The sequence below is a fragment of the Corythoichthys intestinalis genome, chromosome 14 (genome assembly GCF_030265065.1).
Source record: "Corythoichthys intestinalis isolate RoL2023-P3 chromosome 14, ASM3026506v1, whole genome shotgun sequence".
NCBI lineage: Eukaryota > Metazoa > Chordata > Actinopteri > Syngnathiformes > Syngnathidae > Corythoichthys > Corythoichthys intestinalis.
This window is the reverse complement of record NC_080408.1, coordinates 1,879,268-1,898,237: the sequence shown is the minus strand read 5'-3', so window position 1 is coordinate 1,898,237 and position 18,970 is coordinate 1,879,268. Positions and strand designations below refer to the sequence as shown.

Sequence of the window (18,970 nt, the reverse complement as noted above, 5' to 3'; positions counted from 1 at the left end):
CAGATGACACTGTGCACGGTAGACACAGGAACATTCCGGTCTTTAGAGATGGACTTGTAGCCTTGAGATAGCCCATGCTTCCTCACCATTTTGCTTCTCAAGTCCTCAGAAAGTTCTTTGGTCTTCTTTCGTTTCTCCATGCTCAATGTGGTACACACAAGGACACAGGTCAGAGGTTGAGTCAACTTCAATCCATTTTAACTTGCTGCAAGTGTAATTTAGTTATTGCCACCACCTGCTATGTGCCACAGATAAGTAACCGGTGCTGTTAATTACACAGAGAAGCATCACATGATTTTTCAAAGGATGCCTATACTTTTGTCTGGCCCATTTTTGAGGTTTTGTGTAAAATGTAGGGGTGTCAAACAATTAAAATTTTTAATCGAGTTATTACAGCTCAAAAATTAATTAATTGTAATCAATCGCAATTCAAACCATCTATAAAATATGCCATATTTTTCTGTAAATTATTGTTGAAATGGAAAGATGAGACACAAGACGGATATATACATTCAACATACAGTACATAAGTCCTGTATTTATTTATTATAACAATAAATCAACAAGATGGCATTACCATTATTAACATTCTGATAAAGCGATCCATGGATAGAAAGACTTGTAGTTCTTAAAAGATGGATGTTAGTACAAGTTATAGAAATGTTATATCAAACCCCTCTTAATGTTTTCGTTTTAATAAAATTTGTAAAATTTTCAATCAAAAAATAAACTAGCAGCTTGCCATTGTTGATGTCAATAATTACTTACACAATGCTCATGGTGCATAAAATCAGCCGCACCCAAGCGCCAGCAGAGGGCGACAAAACTCCAAAAAACACAAGTAACAATTGGACATTGCACTGTGCTGTCATTTTAATCTGTTTGAGCGGGGCATGTGCGTTAATTGCGTCAAATATTTTAACGTGATTAATTTTTTTTTTTTAATTACCGCCCGTTAACGCGATAATTTTGACAGCCCTAGTAAAATGATAATGATTTTTTTTTTTTTCCCATTCTCTTTCGTGTTTTTTCATTACAAGCAAAATAAATGAAGATAATACTACCAAAGCATTTGTAATTGCAATCATTTTCTTGGAGAAATTGAGCAATATCTGACAAAATTGCAGGGGTGCCAATACTTTTGGCCAACAGTTTAGGAATATAATCTAAATTACATATATAACTGAACGCATTATATAAGGCAGATAAGGTTATGTAAAAGTTGGTTGGAGACAATTTGAGCATAAATAAATGTTGATAGTGCTTTGTCCCTACTGTCCCTATGCAAAGCTACGCCTTTGGTTTTCCACCATATACATAAATAGGTAAAAGAAAAATAAATGAGCAAAAATAATCACTTGCTCTATAAAGGGTTAAAGGCCTTAAGTGCCAACTGAACCTTGTCGACTGTCCCTGAAACGTTTAAACATAAATCCCAATTTTCGACTCGGGGAAAAATGGAAATTTGAATGAATTGAGTCCAACTATTGCACTTGGATCAAGTCAACCTTTGAGAGTGGGAAGAATGTCAAACAGCATGTTTGCCTAAGGCATCAGGATATTGCAGGGCTATGGAAAAGACTGCATCTCAACTCCTGTTGATACCTCTTTGAACTGAAAAATCTAAGTTATTTGACGAAGTATGGTGTTTTGTTGGCCTCTATCACTCAAAAAGTGTCTAGTCTGTTTGTAAATGATAACTAACAGAAATGTATGATTTGGACACTGTAGGCTTTGCAGTTTTTCCAAGTTGTTTTTTCATGTTTGTTTACGAGAAAATTCGTCAAGAGTAAATGTGAAAAAGTATGACTTACACGAAAAACTATTTCACCTACTTAATTATCAATCTCTTACAGAGCCCCAAGGTGGCAGCAAATTACTGCTCAGGTGAATTTCAAGAGCCCTGCGACTCGTGATGTACACCAAGTTAGAAAACATTTTGTTAAAGCTCTTTGTCCTGCGTGTATTTGTTGGGAAGGACTGAAAAGAAATGAAAAATAAAAGAAGGGTAAAATAAAAGCATTGTGTGATTAGCCTTTGTCTGCCCACCGGTAAAAGACTGTGGTTACAGTAATGTATGCTTTCACTTTTAAATGGAGCATGATTGAAGAGAATCATGTTATGGGAAGATGGAAAAACCTTTTCATTTGGCTGGCATATTAATAACAATACAAATATTTGTGGTTGATAACATTTTGTGTCAGGCAAGGGCGTAGGTTTGCATAGGGACGTTAGCGAAATAACGCGAGCAACTTTTCAGGATGCTCAAATTGTCCCCACCAATTTTTGAGCAACCTAACAGTGGAATAAAAAAATATATATATCTGAAACTTTTGGAATTTCTCACAATTCTGCATAAAATCACCATCAAATGTGAGCTGATCTTTGTCAAAATCACACCGATGAAAATACAGTGTATGCTTTAACTAAAACCATCCAAACATTTATAGTAGGGCTGTCAAAGGATTAAAATTTTTAATCGAGTTCATCACAGCTTAAAAATGAATTAATCGTAATTAATCGCAATTCAAACCATCTCTAAAATATGCCTTATTTTTCTGTAAATTATTTTTGGAATGGAATAATAAGACACAAGACGGATATATACATTCAACATACTGTACATAAGTACTGTATTTGCTTATTATAAAAATAAATCAACAAGATGGCATTAACATTAACATTCTGTTAAAGCGATCCATGGATAGAAAGACTTGTTCTTAAAAGATAAATTTTAGTACAAGTTTTAGAAATGCTATATTAAAACCTCTCTTAATGTTTTCGTTTTAATAAAATTTGTAAAATTTTCAATAAAAAAATAAACTAGTAGCTTGCCATTGTTGATGTCAATAATTACACAATGCTCATGGTGCATAAAATCAGTCGCACCCAAGCGCCAGCAGACGGCGACAAAACTCCAAAAAACACAAGTAACAAGTGGACATTGCACGGTGCTGTCATTTTAATCTGTTTGAGCGGGGCATGTGCGTTAATTGTGTCAAATATTTTAACGTGATTAATGAAAAAAATTAATTACCGCCCGTTAACGCGATAATTTTGACAGCCCTAATTTATATGTGTTCATATTTTAATGAGGATAGCATGCAAACAATGACAGAAGGGGGTGGGGGATAAGTAAGTGAACCCATTGTCTGAGGAGACTTAAAGAGCAAGCGAATCCAATTTTTACCAAACATTTTAAGTCAGGTGTGTGCCCAATCACGGATGAGTGGTTTAAAGCTGCCCTGCCCACTATAAAACACACACCTGGTAAGAAATGTCTTGATGAGAAGCATTGTCTGATGATATTTTCCCCCTTCTGTCATTGTTTGCATCTTATCGTAATTAAAATATGAAAATCTGATGTTTGGATGGTTTTAGTTAAAGCAGAAAGTTTTTTCATCTGTGTGATTTTGACAAAGAGCAGATCACATCACTCGAGTAGGAAGCTGCTTATAGACAAGTATCCTCCTGTATGTATTTTCTACTGTTCATGTAAATTAAACTGTGAGAAATGTAGTGAACCGTGGTTAACCCTCGTCTCCCCAATTTTCATTTTTAGTTTTATTTATTTATTTGCTTGTGAACAAAAGCAATCGTGTTTTACCTAAAGGAAGACTTTATTTTTATTTATTTATGTTATTCCCTATGAAGTATTTTTTTTCAGTGTTTTTTTTCTTTTTTTTTTCCCCCAGAGTAATGTGGAAAAACATTTCCAGGGAAGGCATGCTACATTTGAAGCCGAGTACCCATTGGGGAGTGAGAGAAAAAGTGCGATTGTTTACTTTTGAAGAACTTAGAGGAGTGCAAAAATAGATTTAAGAAGTGGATTGTATCACCAAACTCCACTACTGCTGCATGTTTTGTTGCAACCCGGGAGATAATAAAGCGTGGGAAACTGTTCACAGATGGTGAGTACATGAAGGACACATTTATCAACATATCAGAACACCTATTTGCAGACTTCAAAAACAAAACCGAGATAATAAAGAAAATCAAAGACATGCCCAGATAAGGGGCATGTTATGCACGTTCCATTTTGTTGTTTTTCAAAACCTCAAAATAAATATGACATCAAAAACCGGATTTCTTTATTGCATTTCTATGATTTTATAGAAGTAATGATACAATTCATTAATATTGTAATGAAGTTAAACTTGAGGTGGCATCATACAACAAAGTGGTCTCGTAGTGCGTTGGATGCACTGCAGCAAAAATAAACATTAAATCACGAAGTCTCATTATGTACTTTTAGCCAACTTAGTCATTTTGATAGTAGGCCAATATAGTTCATACAGATACAGTATGTGTTGCCTTCATTATTCGGCTTAATTAGGCTTTTAATTTTTTGCGGTTCCGAACATATTTGTTTTGTTTTTTTTGTCCAATATGACTCTTTCAACAATTTGGGCTGCCAACCCCTGATTTAGCTTATCAATTAATTAGGCTCATATTCTTGATGAATGTTCACCCAATCTCTTTAGTCTTTTTAACCCAATCTGTTTGGTCCCTAGCAAAAAGTGAATATGCAGGTTATGCTGTTATATCGTCCTTTTGTTCAGACCAAACCTACAGTATGCCCTTGGTGACAAGTATACACTCAATGAAAAACTGCATCAAAGCTATTGAGCTGCCTAAAGAAATAATGTTGATTATTGTACGTAAGGAGAAACCGTTTCTAAAGTGTACTAAAACTTGTGAGGATTTAAATTCATTTTTTTAACTTAGCATAATACGAAGGAGAATACTTTTTATTTAAAAAAAAAAAAAAAAAAAAAAAAAAAAAAAACGTTTTATTTACAGGGTTTTTTGTTTGTTTGTTTGTTTCTTTCTTAAATAAAGGTGTTGCAAGAGATACTTTCTGAACGGAACCTAATTCTGTGTGAGTCAAAAACAGTAGCATATTATGGGGTAAAACGAGATGAATGGGCGGTCGTTTTGTAGAAAAAGTCCATTTATCATTTAAACAACGATTCATTTCCTATCGTGACGTTTTAATTTCCACTGAAACATCTTCTCAGTTTGAGTCAGCAAAACTACTAACAATGAAAGTAAGTAAATAAGTACTTTGTTTCTGAGACAAAGTTGTTGAATCAGTTTGTTTGCGTTTAGATCAAATTCAAACTACACCAACCAGTTTTTCCCCCTATACATTTACACAATTACAAACTAAATAAATAACCAAGAAAGACACTTTAAATGTTTCGAATGGATTGTGTTTTGTTATATATTTATTTCCCGATGAGAACAATCCACGACTGCGCATGCAGTTTACGAATATGACGTAACGATCAGTGAGCGCTGGCAAACGCTTAAAGAAAATTCGGTGGACCTAAACTTCATAGAGAATTTAAAAAACAACAACACAAATGTATTTCTGGCCACACGATGAATAATTCGGACCGTAAACGAGACATGTACGTACTGAAGACGCAGCTGTAGAAAGAAGCCAAACCCACCCGAGTGGGCACCCGAGATGCCCACTGTGTATAAATACCTCCTGCTGGCATCGACCTCTCACTTCTCAATTTCCTTTTTATTATCGAAAATCCACTTTGGTGTTACTCCGGTAGCGCACAGGAGCAGACATGTCTCATAAATGGGGATACGGACCGTCTAACGGTGAGTTAATAAGACTTTACTTCGCGCATATTGTAATTATTCTTATAATTATTACACTGGCTAACAATTTGTTGGTTGTTCTCTGTTTCATGTGTTTGTTTTATAATTATTTTTATTTGATTGTATACAATTTGTGGTTAACTCTACCTTCAGTTTTTTCTGTATTCTTTAGTTTTCATGCAATCGGCATTTTCGATATTCTTATTTCATACAAATTCTTCATATAGTTTCACCCTTTAGCAGTTTGAGGTCCTTAGCCTATTTCTATATTTTTTTTCCGAATCAACATTTGCTTGTCATAGTCGACTGATTTTCACATATTGGAGCTATTCACTGAAAAAAAATAACAGGTGGATTTACTTGATAAAATCACTGTAACAATTTACACTTACTTTTATTATGTACATTTTACTGCTTGCAATATTAAGTTCAGTTGAGTTCAGTTCACACTGTTGTCATGATAACAAAATTTTTAACTCGATATTGATGCTCAAAAAAAGTACTCGATACCGTATTTAGTACAACATAAATTAAAGCCCCCCCCCCTTTTTTTTTTTTTTAAATGAACTCTTTCATTGCCATTGACAGTGACAAACGTCCAGTCATGTGGCTCTTAAAAATTAAATTTATAACTTTAAATAAGTCTATTACTACAATGTAAAAAAAAAAAAAAAAAAAAGATTTTGATGTGTATTATGATATACCGTAATTTTCGGACTAGTGCTGCAACGATTAATCGATTAACTCGAGTATTCGATTAAAAAAATATATTCACATTAAATTTTGCTGCTTCGAGTATTCGTTTTATTAAAGTGGCATTGTAATGGTTTGTTTTGAAAGTGTTTGCATTTAGTTTTATTGATTAGGGTGGATACACTGCCCTATAGTCTGCCTCATTTCACGTGACTGAACCCAGCCACTCCCTGTTAAGACCAACATAAGCTAAGTTTTTTTTTTTTTGAGCTAATGTTTTTGTTTAATGCATTCATAATGTAGTTTATAGGTATATTTAGCTGTTTTTCTGTGGGAATATGTGTCTGAACTATTTGTTAAGAGCATTGTTAAAAAAGAAAAAAAAAGTTAGCTTTTTATAGCATTTAAGCTAGCAACCTTTTGCTATGTAATTTAGCTAAATGTTCTTTTGTTGTACATAGATCCTTAATTTTTGGGGGGGGGTTTATATACCGTTTGAGGCTCAGCTCAGGTTTTTTTTTTTTTTTTTGGTTCCTTATACGATTACTCGACTATTCGAACTAACTAGTTCATCGATTATTCGACTACTAAAATAATCGATAGCTGCGGCCCTATTTCGGACTATAAGCCTCTACTTTTTACCCTCATTTTGAATCCTGCGGCTTATAGTCCAGTGTGGCTTATTTGTTGATTTATTTGGGTTAGTAGGTAACACTTTATTTGACAGCGGAGTCATAAGACTGCCATAAGACCGTCATAATTATGACATGGCACTAATATGGGCACTAATAAAATGCTTATGACAGATGTCATTAAGTGTCATCCGGCAAATTATGTCACTAAATCCATTTATGTCCAGCTTGGTGTTTTATATCCATTCAAAAGTGAGATCATTTGCCGAATGACACAAAATGACATCTGTCATAGGCATTCATTAATGCTATTGGCAGTGTCATGTCATAATTATGACGCTCTTATGACAGTCTAATGGCGCCACTGTCAAATTGTGTTAGCAAATACCATAACTAGCAATTAATGAAACAACTGGAATAGTAACTAAAGAAATAATTAGCACAGAACATGGTTATTTACATTTGTAGCGCGGCAATGCATGCTAGGAGGCATGTTGGACGACAACAGTGTTGACAGCAGGTGGCAGCAGAGGTTGACCGTCTCCCCCAAGGGAGCAGTGACGGCCAAATGAAGGTTTTTGAAGCTTTGTAGCCAATTGGTTCAAAGCTTCAGGGTGGTTCATTTAATCTTATGACAATCTTATGATGCCGTCAAATAATATAAATTGTTAATATCTTTTGGTGTAAATATTCCATAATACAGTGAGGAAAGCTGCAGCTTTTAGTCCAGTTCGGCTTATCTATTTTTAAAAATGGCGTTTTTGTGACTTGACTGATTTTTTTCTTCGGGTCCCCGGCACCCTGAAGCCAAGGCCTTTCACATCCATGCCCGCCCATCCCGGTTGCAGCTCGTTCACACGGATAGCCGAGTTCAAATTTGGTGGGTGGCGGCTTATAGTGCGAAAAGTATGGTACATTTTACCAAAACTATTTAGGTGAGCAAGTTAACTTTATTAAAATGGTTAAATTTGACTCCCATTACCTAATTCTAATCTGTAAAAACTTCAACTTAAGATAATATCTACATACCCAAGGCCGGCCTAGCCTATACACAGACTATGCAGCTGCTTAGGGCCCCTGACCACTAGGTGGCCCCCAATCTGGCAACCTCATTTTATATACATTGTTAATAGAGCATCGTGAATAATGTGGCGCATATTGCCGTTTATCCATGCAAACATCAATTTTCTTGTCATTACATGTCATTTGGGGTGAGAAGTTTGAAGTATGCAATGCGACAAAATATGATAAATACACAAAATGTGGACATATGGGTTGGACTGCATGTATGTGTTTCACAGTACACTGTGGCCAAAAATATGGGCCCCTTGGCATTATTTTGCTTAGGGCCCCCAAATGGCCTGGGCCGGCCCTGTATCAACCCAAAAATATTAGGTGTGCACTCAAGGCTGCGCATGCGCAAACGCTTCATCTTTGAAGTGACCACTTCATTTAGCAGGACACTCCTATTTGGATGTCTAATATAATAGACCGTCCCACTTCAAATGGATTGGACGTCTACTAGTGATAAACTCATTTGTGAGGAAGAACACATTTTCTGTTCTTTTAACTCATTGGATTACATTGACAGCGCTAGACGTCCAATTCATATGAAGTGGTAGGGACGGCAACGCTGCAATCCCTCCCGCTTCAAGTAGATGGGACGTCTATCACTAAATTAAGTAATAATACGGCTAATAATGATACATTTGACAGGCCCTGACAAATGGGAAGAAGGTTACCCAATCGCCAACGGACCCAGACAGTCTCCCATCAACATCGTCCCAAAGGAAGCCCAGTTTTCTCCTTCCCTCAAGCCTCTCAAACTTAAATATGACCCGTCCAACTCCTTGAGCATTCTCAACAACGGGCACTCTTTCCAGGTGGACTATTTGGATGACGTCGATTCTTCTAGTAAGTGTCCGACTCTTCATATTTTTGTCTCAATCAACCACAGCCACAGTTTGGTTTAGCACTATACTCACTATCTACACAGTACTGCATATGCTGATGGTAAATATTCCCTGATGCTTTTATCTGGCTGGCTACAGTAGGTTGTTTACGCCTCCGCCCTGCTGCGTGCACCACAGCAGATAACCACATCTGAAGATGTCACTGCTCCTTTGCGTCACTATCTGGCCAATAGGTGGGATGTATGACCACTATGAAGATATTGATAGACATTGCTTCATTTAGAAAAATAAATGCTGCAAAACAAATGCATAAACAAATATAGTGGGGCAAATAAGTATTGAGTCAACCACCAATTGTGCAAGTTCTCCTACTTAAAAGATTAGAGAGGCCTGTAATTGTCAACATGGGTAAACCTCAACCATGAGAGAGAATGTGGAGAAAAAAAAACAGAAAATCACATTGTTTGATTTTTAAAGAATTTATTTCCAAATTAGTGTGGAAAATAAGTATTTGATCACCTACAAACAAGCAAGATTTCTGGCTGTCAAAGAGGTCTAACGAGGCTCCACTTGTTACCTGTATTAATGGCACCTGTTTTAACTCATTATCAGTATAAAAGACACCTGTCCACAACCTCAGTCAGTCACACTCCAAACTCCACTATGGCCAAGTGCAAATAGCTGTCGAAGGACAGCAGAGACAAAATTGTAGACCTGCACCAAGCTGGGAAGACTGAATCTGCAATAGGTAAAACGCTTGGTGTAAAGAAATCAACTGTGGGAGCAATTATTAGAAAATGGAAGACATACAAGACCACTGATAATCTCCCTCGATCTGGGACTCCATGCAAGATCTCACCCCGTGGCGTCAAAATGATAACAAGAACGGTGAGCAAAAATCCCAGAACCACACGAGGGGACCTAGTGAATGACGTACAGAGAGCTGGGACCACAGTAACAAAGGCTACTATCAGTAACACAATGCACCACCAGGGGCTCAAATCCTGCACTGCCAGACGTGTCCCCCTGCTGAAGAAAGTACACGTCCATGCCCGACTGCGGTTCGCTAGAGAGCATTTGGATGATCCAGAAGAGAACTGGGAGAATGTGTTATGGTCAGATGACACCAAAATAAAACTTTTAGGAAGAAACACAGGTTCTCGTGTTTGGAGGAGAACGAATACTGAATTGCATCCGAAGAACTCCATACCCACTGTGAAGCATGGGGGTGGAAACATCATGCTTTGGGGCTGTTTTTCTGTAAAGGGACCAGGACGACTGATCTGTGTAAAGGAAAGAATGAATGGGGCCATGTATCGGGAGATTTTGAGTGAAAATCTCCTTCCATCAGCAAGGGTATTGAAGATGAGACGTGGCTGGGTCTTTCAGCATGATAATGATCCCAAACACACAGCCAGGGCAACAAAGGAGTGGCTTCGTAAGAAGCATTTCAAGCTCCTGGAGTGGCCTAGCCAGTCTCCAGATCTCAACCCCATAGAAAATCTGTGGAAGGAGTTGAAAGTCCGTGTTGCCCAATGACAGCCCCAAAACATCACTGCTCTAGAGGAGATCTGCACGGAGGAATGGGCCAAGATACCAGCAACAGTGAGTGAAAAGCTTGTGAAGAGTTACAGAAAACGTTATTGTCAACAAAGGGTACATAACCAAGTATTGAGATGAACTTTTGGTATTGACCAAATACTTATTTTCCACCATGATATGCAAATAAATTCTTTAAAAATCAAACAATGTGATTTTCTGGGGGGTTTTTTTCCACATTCTGTCTCTCATGGTTGAGGTTTACCCATGTTGGCAATTACAGGCCTCTCTAATATTTTCAAGTGGGACAACTTGCACAATTAGTGGTCGACTAAATACTTATTTGCCCCACTGTAAATAAATAATTACTCAAATGTAGTCTTGCACATGGGCGCTGGAAGTCACTCACAGCAGGGCTTGTTGAGGATCTTATTTTGTTTTTCGCCATCCAAAAACAGCCGTTTCAGTCCAAATTTGTCATGCTCGCGCTTTTTCTCCATTCAGGGTGTGCACAATGGCAGTACGGTGATCCCTCACAATATCTCGCTTCAAACTTCACACCCTCAGTCCATTGCAGATTTTTGTCAATTAAAAAATAAATAAATAAATTTGAGCTGTCAAACGACTGAAATTTTTAATCGAGTTAATCGCAGCTTAAAAATTAATTAATCGTAATTAATCGCAATTCATCAAACCATCTCTAAAATATGCCATATTTTTCGGTAAATTATTGTTGGAATGGAAAGATAAGACACAAGACGGACATAAACATTCAACATACTGTACATAAATACTGTATTTGTTTATTATAACAATAAATCCACAAGATGGCATTAACATTATTAACATTTTTTCTGTGATAGGGATCCATGGATAGAAAGACTTGTAGTTCTTAAAACAAGTAATAGTAATTTTATATTAAAAGCCCTCTTAATGTTTTCGTTTTAATAAAATTTGTAAAATTTTCAGTCAAAAAATAAACTAATAGCTCACCATTGTTGACGTCGCCAAGCGGGACGTCACATGGGCTCCCTGCCGTTCTTCCACAGTGTCTTTACCTACGTAAGGTAGTGATTGAAATTAGGGCCGTCAAAATTATCGCATTAACGGGTGGTAATTATTTTTTTTCATAATCACGTTAAAATATTTGACGCAATTAACGCACATGCCCTACTCAAACAGATTAAAAGGACAGCACAGTGCAATGTCCACTTGTTACTTGTGTTTTTTGGAGTTTTGTCGCCCTCTGCTGGCGCTTTGGTGCGACTGATTTTATGGGTTTAACCACCCATGAGCATTGTGTAATTATTGACATTAACAATGGCGGGCTACTAGTTTATTTTTTGATTGAAAATTTTACTAATTTTATTAAAACGAAAACATTAAGAGGGGTTTTAATATAATTTTTCTATAACCTGTACTAACATTTATCTTTTAAGAACTACAAGTCTTTCTCTCCATGGATCGCTTTAACAGAATGTTAATAATGTTAATGCCATCTTGTTGATTTATTGTTATAATAAATACAGTATTTACGTACCGTATGTTGAATGTATATATCCATCTTGTGCCTTATCTTTCCATTCCAACAATAATTTACAGAAAAATATGGCATATTTTATCGATGGTTTGAATTGCGATGAATTACAATTAATTTTTAAGCTGAAATTAACTCGATTAAAAATTGTAATCGTTTGACAGCCCTAACTGAAATACACCACAAGGTGTCAATGGCGAGTTTTAAATTAATTAGAGATCTAGCCAAGGCAAAGTCTGAGTTAGCTATTTTGATTGGGAATGCCAGTTCTCTTTGCATTGAGCACTTTTCTTTTTGTAAACATTATTTTTTTGAGTGACAGGAATATATTTTTGTTGTGCTTTCACTAAATGATATTGTAGCGACTGCATGATGGGAAGTTCTGCAAACACGACTGTCAGTAGTGGCTGCAAATGGTATACAGTATGTTCTGTGTTGTGTTCAATTAGGCATGTTAAGAAAAGGATCGTCTCCTGTAAGAGATAGGAATATTATTTTTGTAGTGCTTACACTGAATAATACTGTAGCGACTTGACTGTTCAGGCCAAATGTATGATGGGAAGTTAGGCAACCATGGCTGTCAGTGGTGGCTGCAAATGGTATACAGTATGTTCTGCATTGTGTTCTAAAAAGCGTGTCAAGAAAAAGATCGTCTCCTGTCATTCTTCCCCACGTCGTTCGCCACAATACTTATATTTGTTGTGAAAGAGTTGGCAAAGCTTAAGCCAATATAAGGCGCGGTCCAGTGAACACCTGTGTCCACTGCATTTCTCTGCCTTTTCGCTCTCACTGTGCTAAAACGGTGTCATTGTAAAATGTTTGAGGCAACGCGTGAACGCATCATTCCGTGCATGCGTTGTGTCAAATATTTTATTGTGATTAATTTAAAAAACTAATTACCGCCCGTTAACACGATAAATTTGACAGCACTAAAATACAGTATTTTATTTAAAAATGTTAAGATACCTGCATGTATACATGTACAAATCATTGTTTTCTTTTACAGTGCCCTCCATAATTATTGGCACCTGTGAAAAAGATGTATTTCTTAGCTTCTAATATTTTTTGTTTTTATTCAAATAATATGGGACCTTAATGGAAAAAAGAGAAAAATCCAACCTTCAAGACAAATGCATTCATTCAGTGGGGAAAAAAGCCCACATAAAGAAAAAAATATTTGACATCAAATAATGTGTGTCACAATTATTAGAACCCCTGGTGTTAATACTTTGTACAACCCCCTTTTGCCAACAAAACAGCACCTAATCGTCTCCTATGATGTTTCACAAGCTTGATTCTGTGTCTGGTGAACCATTTCTTTGTAGACTTGGCCATATGTTTAGGGTCATTGTCTTGCTGAAAGACCCAGTGACGACCCATCTTCAGCTTTCGGGCAGAGGGCAACAGATTTTGATTTCAAAGCATTCATGATGCCATGCACCCTAACAAGATTCCCAGGGCCTTTGGAAGCGAAACAGCCCCACAGCATCACTGACCCACCCGCATACTTCACAGTGGGTATGAGGTGCTTTCCAGCATGCGCATCTTTCGTGGCACGCCAGACCCACTTAGAGTGCTTGTTACCAAAAAGCTCAATCTTGGTCTCATCTGACCAAAGCACACGGTCCCAGTTCAAGCCTGGGACCGTGTGTATTTTTATTTTTCAAAAGAGGAAGGAAAAGAGAGCAAAACAGGAGATGGGTAGAAAAGGCCAACAGGATGTGACAAAGTACTTCACAAAGGACGGTTGGTGTCTTGTGTCAGTGTAGGGCTGAAAATTAACCTGTTATCTTAGCTCCGAAACGAGGTCCCTGCTAACTCCGTAAGAAATACGAGATTTTCCTGGCCTCACTGAGCGACATTGACCTATTCAAAAACATGAATTCCAAATCATGACGGCATTTTTTTAGTATCCTCCAGATGTTGAAAGTTGGTGTGGAAATTTTCTCTTTTAAAATTGGCTTGAATCCAATTTGTCAAGCATTTATTGAATTTAGTTTGTCATCAATTGAATTTAGTTTGTTAAAAAGGGCCCTCGCTTCGGAGCTGTAGCGAGTTTCCAGATGAGGCTCAGCCTACTACCTAATGAAATACTGTAATTGTTTGCTAGCTAGTGTTTGCTCCACTTTTAGCTTACAGCAGGCAAACCCTCAGCAATCTCTTTATACTAAAACAGTTGTAATGTGTACTGTAGTATAGTTAAAAGAAAACATTTTTTCTAAGTCATTCATTATGGTATTTGCTTCGAGAATATTTCTAATCAACATATATTTAGATGTTAAAAGATGGCCTTCAGTACATTTCTTATAGATGATATCAGGTACACCATTAGGTGCACCATGCTAGTAACGAGTTGGACCCCCTTTTGCCTTCAGAACTGCCTCAATTCTTCGTGGCATAGATTCAACAAGGTGCTGGAAGCATTAGTCAGAGAGTTTGGTCCATATTGACATGATGGCATCACACAGTTGGTGCAGATTTGTCGGCTGCACATCCATGATGCCAATCTTCCGTTCCACCACATCCCAAAGATGCTCTATTGTATTGAGATCTGGTGACTGTGGAGGCCATTTGAGTACAGTGAACTCATTGTCATGTTCAAGAAACCAGTCTGAGATGATTCCAGCTTTATGACATGGCGCATTATCCTGCTGAAAGTAGCCATCAGAAGTTGGGTACATTGTGGTCATAAAGGTTTCCTGCTCTTAGCTGAAAGGAATGGCGCCCGGCGTGGTCTTCTGCTGCTGTAGCCCATCTGCCTCAAAGTTCCACGTACTGTGCGTTCAGAGATGCTCTTCTGCCTACCTTGGTTGTAACGGGTGGTTATTTGAGTCACTCTAGCCTTTCTATCAGCTCGAACCAGTCTGGCCATTCTCTTCTGACCTCTGGCATCAACAAGGCATTTCCGCCCACAGAACTGCCGCTCGCTGGATATTGTTTCTTTTTCGGACCATTCTCTGTAAACCCTAGAGATGGTTGTGCGTGAAAATCCCAGTAGATCAGCAGTTTCTGAAATACTCAGACCAGCCCTTCTGGCACCAAAACCCATGCCACGTTCAAAGTCACTCAAATCACCTTTCTTCCCCATACTGATGCTTGGTTTGAACTGCAGGAGATTGTCTTAAACCATGACTACATGCCTAAATGCACTGAGGTGCCGCCATGTGATTGGCTGATTAGAAATTAAGTGTTAACGAGCAGTTGGACAGGTGTACCTAATAAAGTGGCCGGGGAGTGTATGCTGTATGTTTACATAAATATTATTTTTATCTTAAATTAATGCAGAAAATGCACAAATTAGTGCGTAAAGATTCACCAGAATGCAGGAAATTACGTAGTTGATACTCTAAATGTGTGTGTGTGTCCCGGCACTGGTGGTGGGGCCCAAAGTGACATCTTTTCATGGGGCCCAAAATCCCTGGCAGTGCCCCTGCCTATATACCTACCTACCTTTCAATACTTTTTTTTTTTTTTTTTTGGTGCAATGTTATGTTGTTTATAATACAAATGACAACTATTATTTAATTCCAGCTCTTACTGGAGGTCCTATTTCTGGAACTTACCGTCTGAAGCAGTTTCACTTCCATTGGGGAGCCAGTGATGAAAGAGGTTCTGAGCATACCGTCAATGGCATCAAGTTCCCCTGTGAGGTAATGGCATGAATAGAATAAACAGCATACTTTATGTGCTGTGGTAGTTAGTAACAGTGTTGTACCCTACACGCAGTTGTTTGGAAAAAAAATTTTCGAAAATGCAATTATTTTTTTTTTTCGAAATATCACTGGTTATATAAGTAAACAGTGTTATTCTCTGTTATTCCTGCTTCGTAAGCTTCACCTGGTGCACTGGAACACCAAATATCCCAGCTTCGGAGAGGCGGCCAGTCAACCCGATGGACTCGCTGTGGTCGGGGTCTTACTCAAGGTGGGTTGAGCCGTTTCAGTCAACACTGATGTAATGAGGAGGGATGGGACTTGAACACATTCATTACAATTATTGAATTACAAAAGATTAAATGAGTTTTTAAAAATGAACACATTTTAATTACAGTACATGTTTCATTCATGCCACTTTAAACCAGATATGTCAAATGTATTGCCGCCAGGGGGTCCGATCCGGCCCCCTGGCAGGGCTGTTCTGCCTGTTGTAGCTCATTCATACTTTACATAAAAAAATCACATGCTTTTATTTTGACAGCTGGAGCTGGAAAACCGTAGATTGGTGATATGTGCGATGGAGTGCTTGCACTATTGCTCACTTTCACATCGGCAGTTAAATTTGTTCATTCTCCCAGTCAAGACAGATTGGCTGTCTACACCGTCAATGGCAGCCAACAAGGAAGTGTCCCAAAACCAGCAGGAAGTAACCTGTAGATGCCTGAAAAATCAACAGGAAATGTTTCAAAATGGACCGGAAGTGACCCGTAAGCAAGGGCGTCGGTTTGCATAGGGACGTTAGGCAGTTTGAGGTTATGCTAACTCTGATGCAGGTTGGACGGTAGCAAAATTAAGGGTGTTTTTCCCACCTCCACAACATTGACATTACTTTACTTACAGTGGCTGCAGCTGCTGCTGCTGCTGGCCGAAAAAAAATTCTAATATCCATCCTCTTCAAAGCGGACTGAGGCGGCGGCATATTATCGACATGTTGTCTGTGTCAGGGCTGTGGGGGTGTGAGTGTGTTGGGTCAAGTCATCAGCCAATCAAACGTGCGTTTAAAGCAACACTTGATAACGTTTCAGTTTTGGTCGATTTTAGCAATGCCGGTGGACAAAAGCGGTACTGTTTTGCCTTAAAGGAAGACCGCCCCGCGAGAGCCTCCAAAAGACTGAATATTTCACTAAGCATTGTCATTTTTTCTCGGGAACCTTTTGTTGACTTATGATATGGTGACTTTGGAATGAGTCTGCCTCCTCGCCTGAGTCTGTTTCGCCTTGCCGTTTGATTTTGATTATACCAGATTAATTTATCTGGGTTTTGCACTGATTTATGACTGTTTTTAACTGGTATATTTTTTGCTCTGCATTTTAGCACTGACGTGACCTCATGCTGCTGTTGAATCTTTGTTGTACATATGTCCAAAACTGTGTCAATGCTTACACTTGGTACTGATGGGTATTTATTTTATGGGTTTTGCACTTTACCAACTTAGCTGCATGAGCTGTATGGATGCTCCAAACAAAGTTTCATTGTGCTTTTTGTAACAATGACAATAAATATTCTGAATCTGAATCTTGATCGCTATCAACTTGAATAAATTGTCAACTTGTGCTTTGAAGCCTTTTTCCAGCTTTCAAAATGGAGCGTTGTCATTTTTTTCTCTGGAACCTTTTGTTGACTTTTGATATGGTGATCCTGAATCCTCGCCTGGGTCCCTCAGTGCTGTATGATTGCTGCTGACTCAGAATAAATCGTCGACTCGTGTTTCGAAGCCTTTTTCCAGCTTTCAACACGAAGTCAGTACAAGGGGTTAAGACTAAGGTGAACGTGCGGAGTTTGGCCTTTTGGGTGGGTTGTTGGAGTTTGGCCGGCCAGGTGATTCCGGCAATCTGGCTGAAAGGTCCAATTCATTCATCACAAATTTCATTAAAATATTATATAAAGGTTGAAAATGTACCTAGTGTTGAATGAACCAGCACATTCAGCAAGTGAAAAGGGATAAATGTACAGTAAGTCTGAACATAATGAAAATGATAATAACTGAGTCCCACCTCTAGTAATAACTTAATCACAAAATTGCTTGACTTGCCATCTCCAGATTGGTGCTGCCAACCCCAAACTGCAGAAAGTGTTGGATGGCTTGGATGCCATTAAAACAAAGGTGAAAGAAAAACACACTTTCCTTAACATTACCATGGCGAGAAATACACAATTTGCGCTTCATTTCTTCTCTTTTGATTGTGTGATACAGGGAACGCAGACCACCTTTCCTAACTTTAACCCCGAGAGTCTCCTTCCCGTCTCACTGGATTATTGGACATACGATGGCTCTCTGACCACACCGCCTCTTTTGGAGAGCGTCACATGGATCGTTCTCAAGGAACCTATCAGTGTCAGCCCTGCACAGGTACTCGGAGCCGGCCGACACGACCGTGACGCATTCTAATGCGCGTCCTCCATCCTTAGATGGCCATGTTCCGCAGCCTGCTGTTCAGCGGAAAAGGAGAGGAGGAGTGCTGCATGGCAGACAACTACCGGCCTCCGCAGCCATTGAAGGGCCGGCAGGTCCGCGCCTCCTTCAGATAAAGAAGGCCTCATTAATGGCAATGTCTCCCAGAGGGCTGCTGCGGCAAGAAATCATCCCATTTCTATTCATTGGTGTGAAAATTATTTAATGGTGACAAAATAATGGATCTTTTTTCATCTGCCATTACATAAAGGTAGAATTAAATACATGTTCTTCAACCAGATGTATCTGCAACTTTAAGTGACGTATCTGTTTAGTGGTAAGATTTCTTCCAATGTGAAAGAAATGCTTTGGATCAATAAATGATAGCAAACACTGATTAAAAATCACTTGAGCAGTTGTTTTCCTTTTTTGCCAAACAGCAAATTTGAGTTGAATTTACGAATATTGCCTGGGTGTATCTTCCATTTTTTACTGAGTACAAATGCATGAAATCAATAATACAGCTCAGTGGACAAACCTTTCAATTCCATATGAGCCACTTCCCCCCGCCCCTCACTTTGAACCCAGCAGTTTATAAGTTATTTATGGAGTTTTACAGGCTACTCAGCTGCATGTCTTTTGGTGTAAGTATCACAGGAAACAACACTGTAAAAAAAAAAACTGTAAAATGCTGGCAGCTTGGGTTGCCGGTAGTTCACCGTTAAATATATGCAGTGCTTAATTTGTAAATCATAAGGTGCCGGAACGCAAAGTCCGTATGACATCGCAGGGATGACGAGACGGGCACAGGTCCCGGAACATATGCAGAAAAAGGTGCACACGCAAATGCACACTTGCCATGCTGTGGGACTTACAAGCCTCAATTTCAGATAATATACATGGTATAAATGTTATGACAACAATTT

At 38.4% G+C, this 18,970-nt stretch overlaps 1 protein-coding gene across 1 annotated transcript; it reads left to right on the top strand.

Moving 5' to 3' along the window:
• The first annotated feature begins 5,457 nt into the window (after nt 1-5,457).
• Nucleotides 5,458-18,451, top strand: cahz (carbonic anhydrase). The gene is made up of 7 exons (XM_057858275.1): nt 5,458-5,622; nt 8,664-8,861; nt 15,468-15,586; nt 15,768-15,860; nt 17,694-17,756; nt 17,847-18,002; nt 18,062-18,451. The coding sequence occupies exons 1-7, from the start codon at nt 5,589-5,591 to the stop codon at nt 18,179-18,181; spliced, it is 783 nt and encodes a 260-aa protein (XP_057714258.1). The 5' UTR covers nt 5,458-5,588; the 3' UTR covers nt 18,182-18,451.
• The last annotated feature ends 519 nt before the right edge of the window (nt 18,452-18,970 follow it).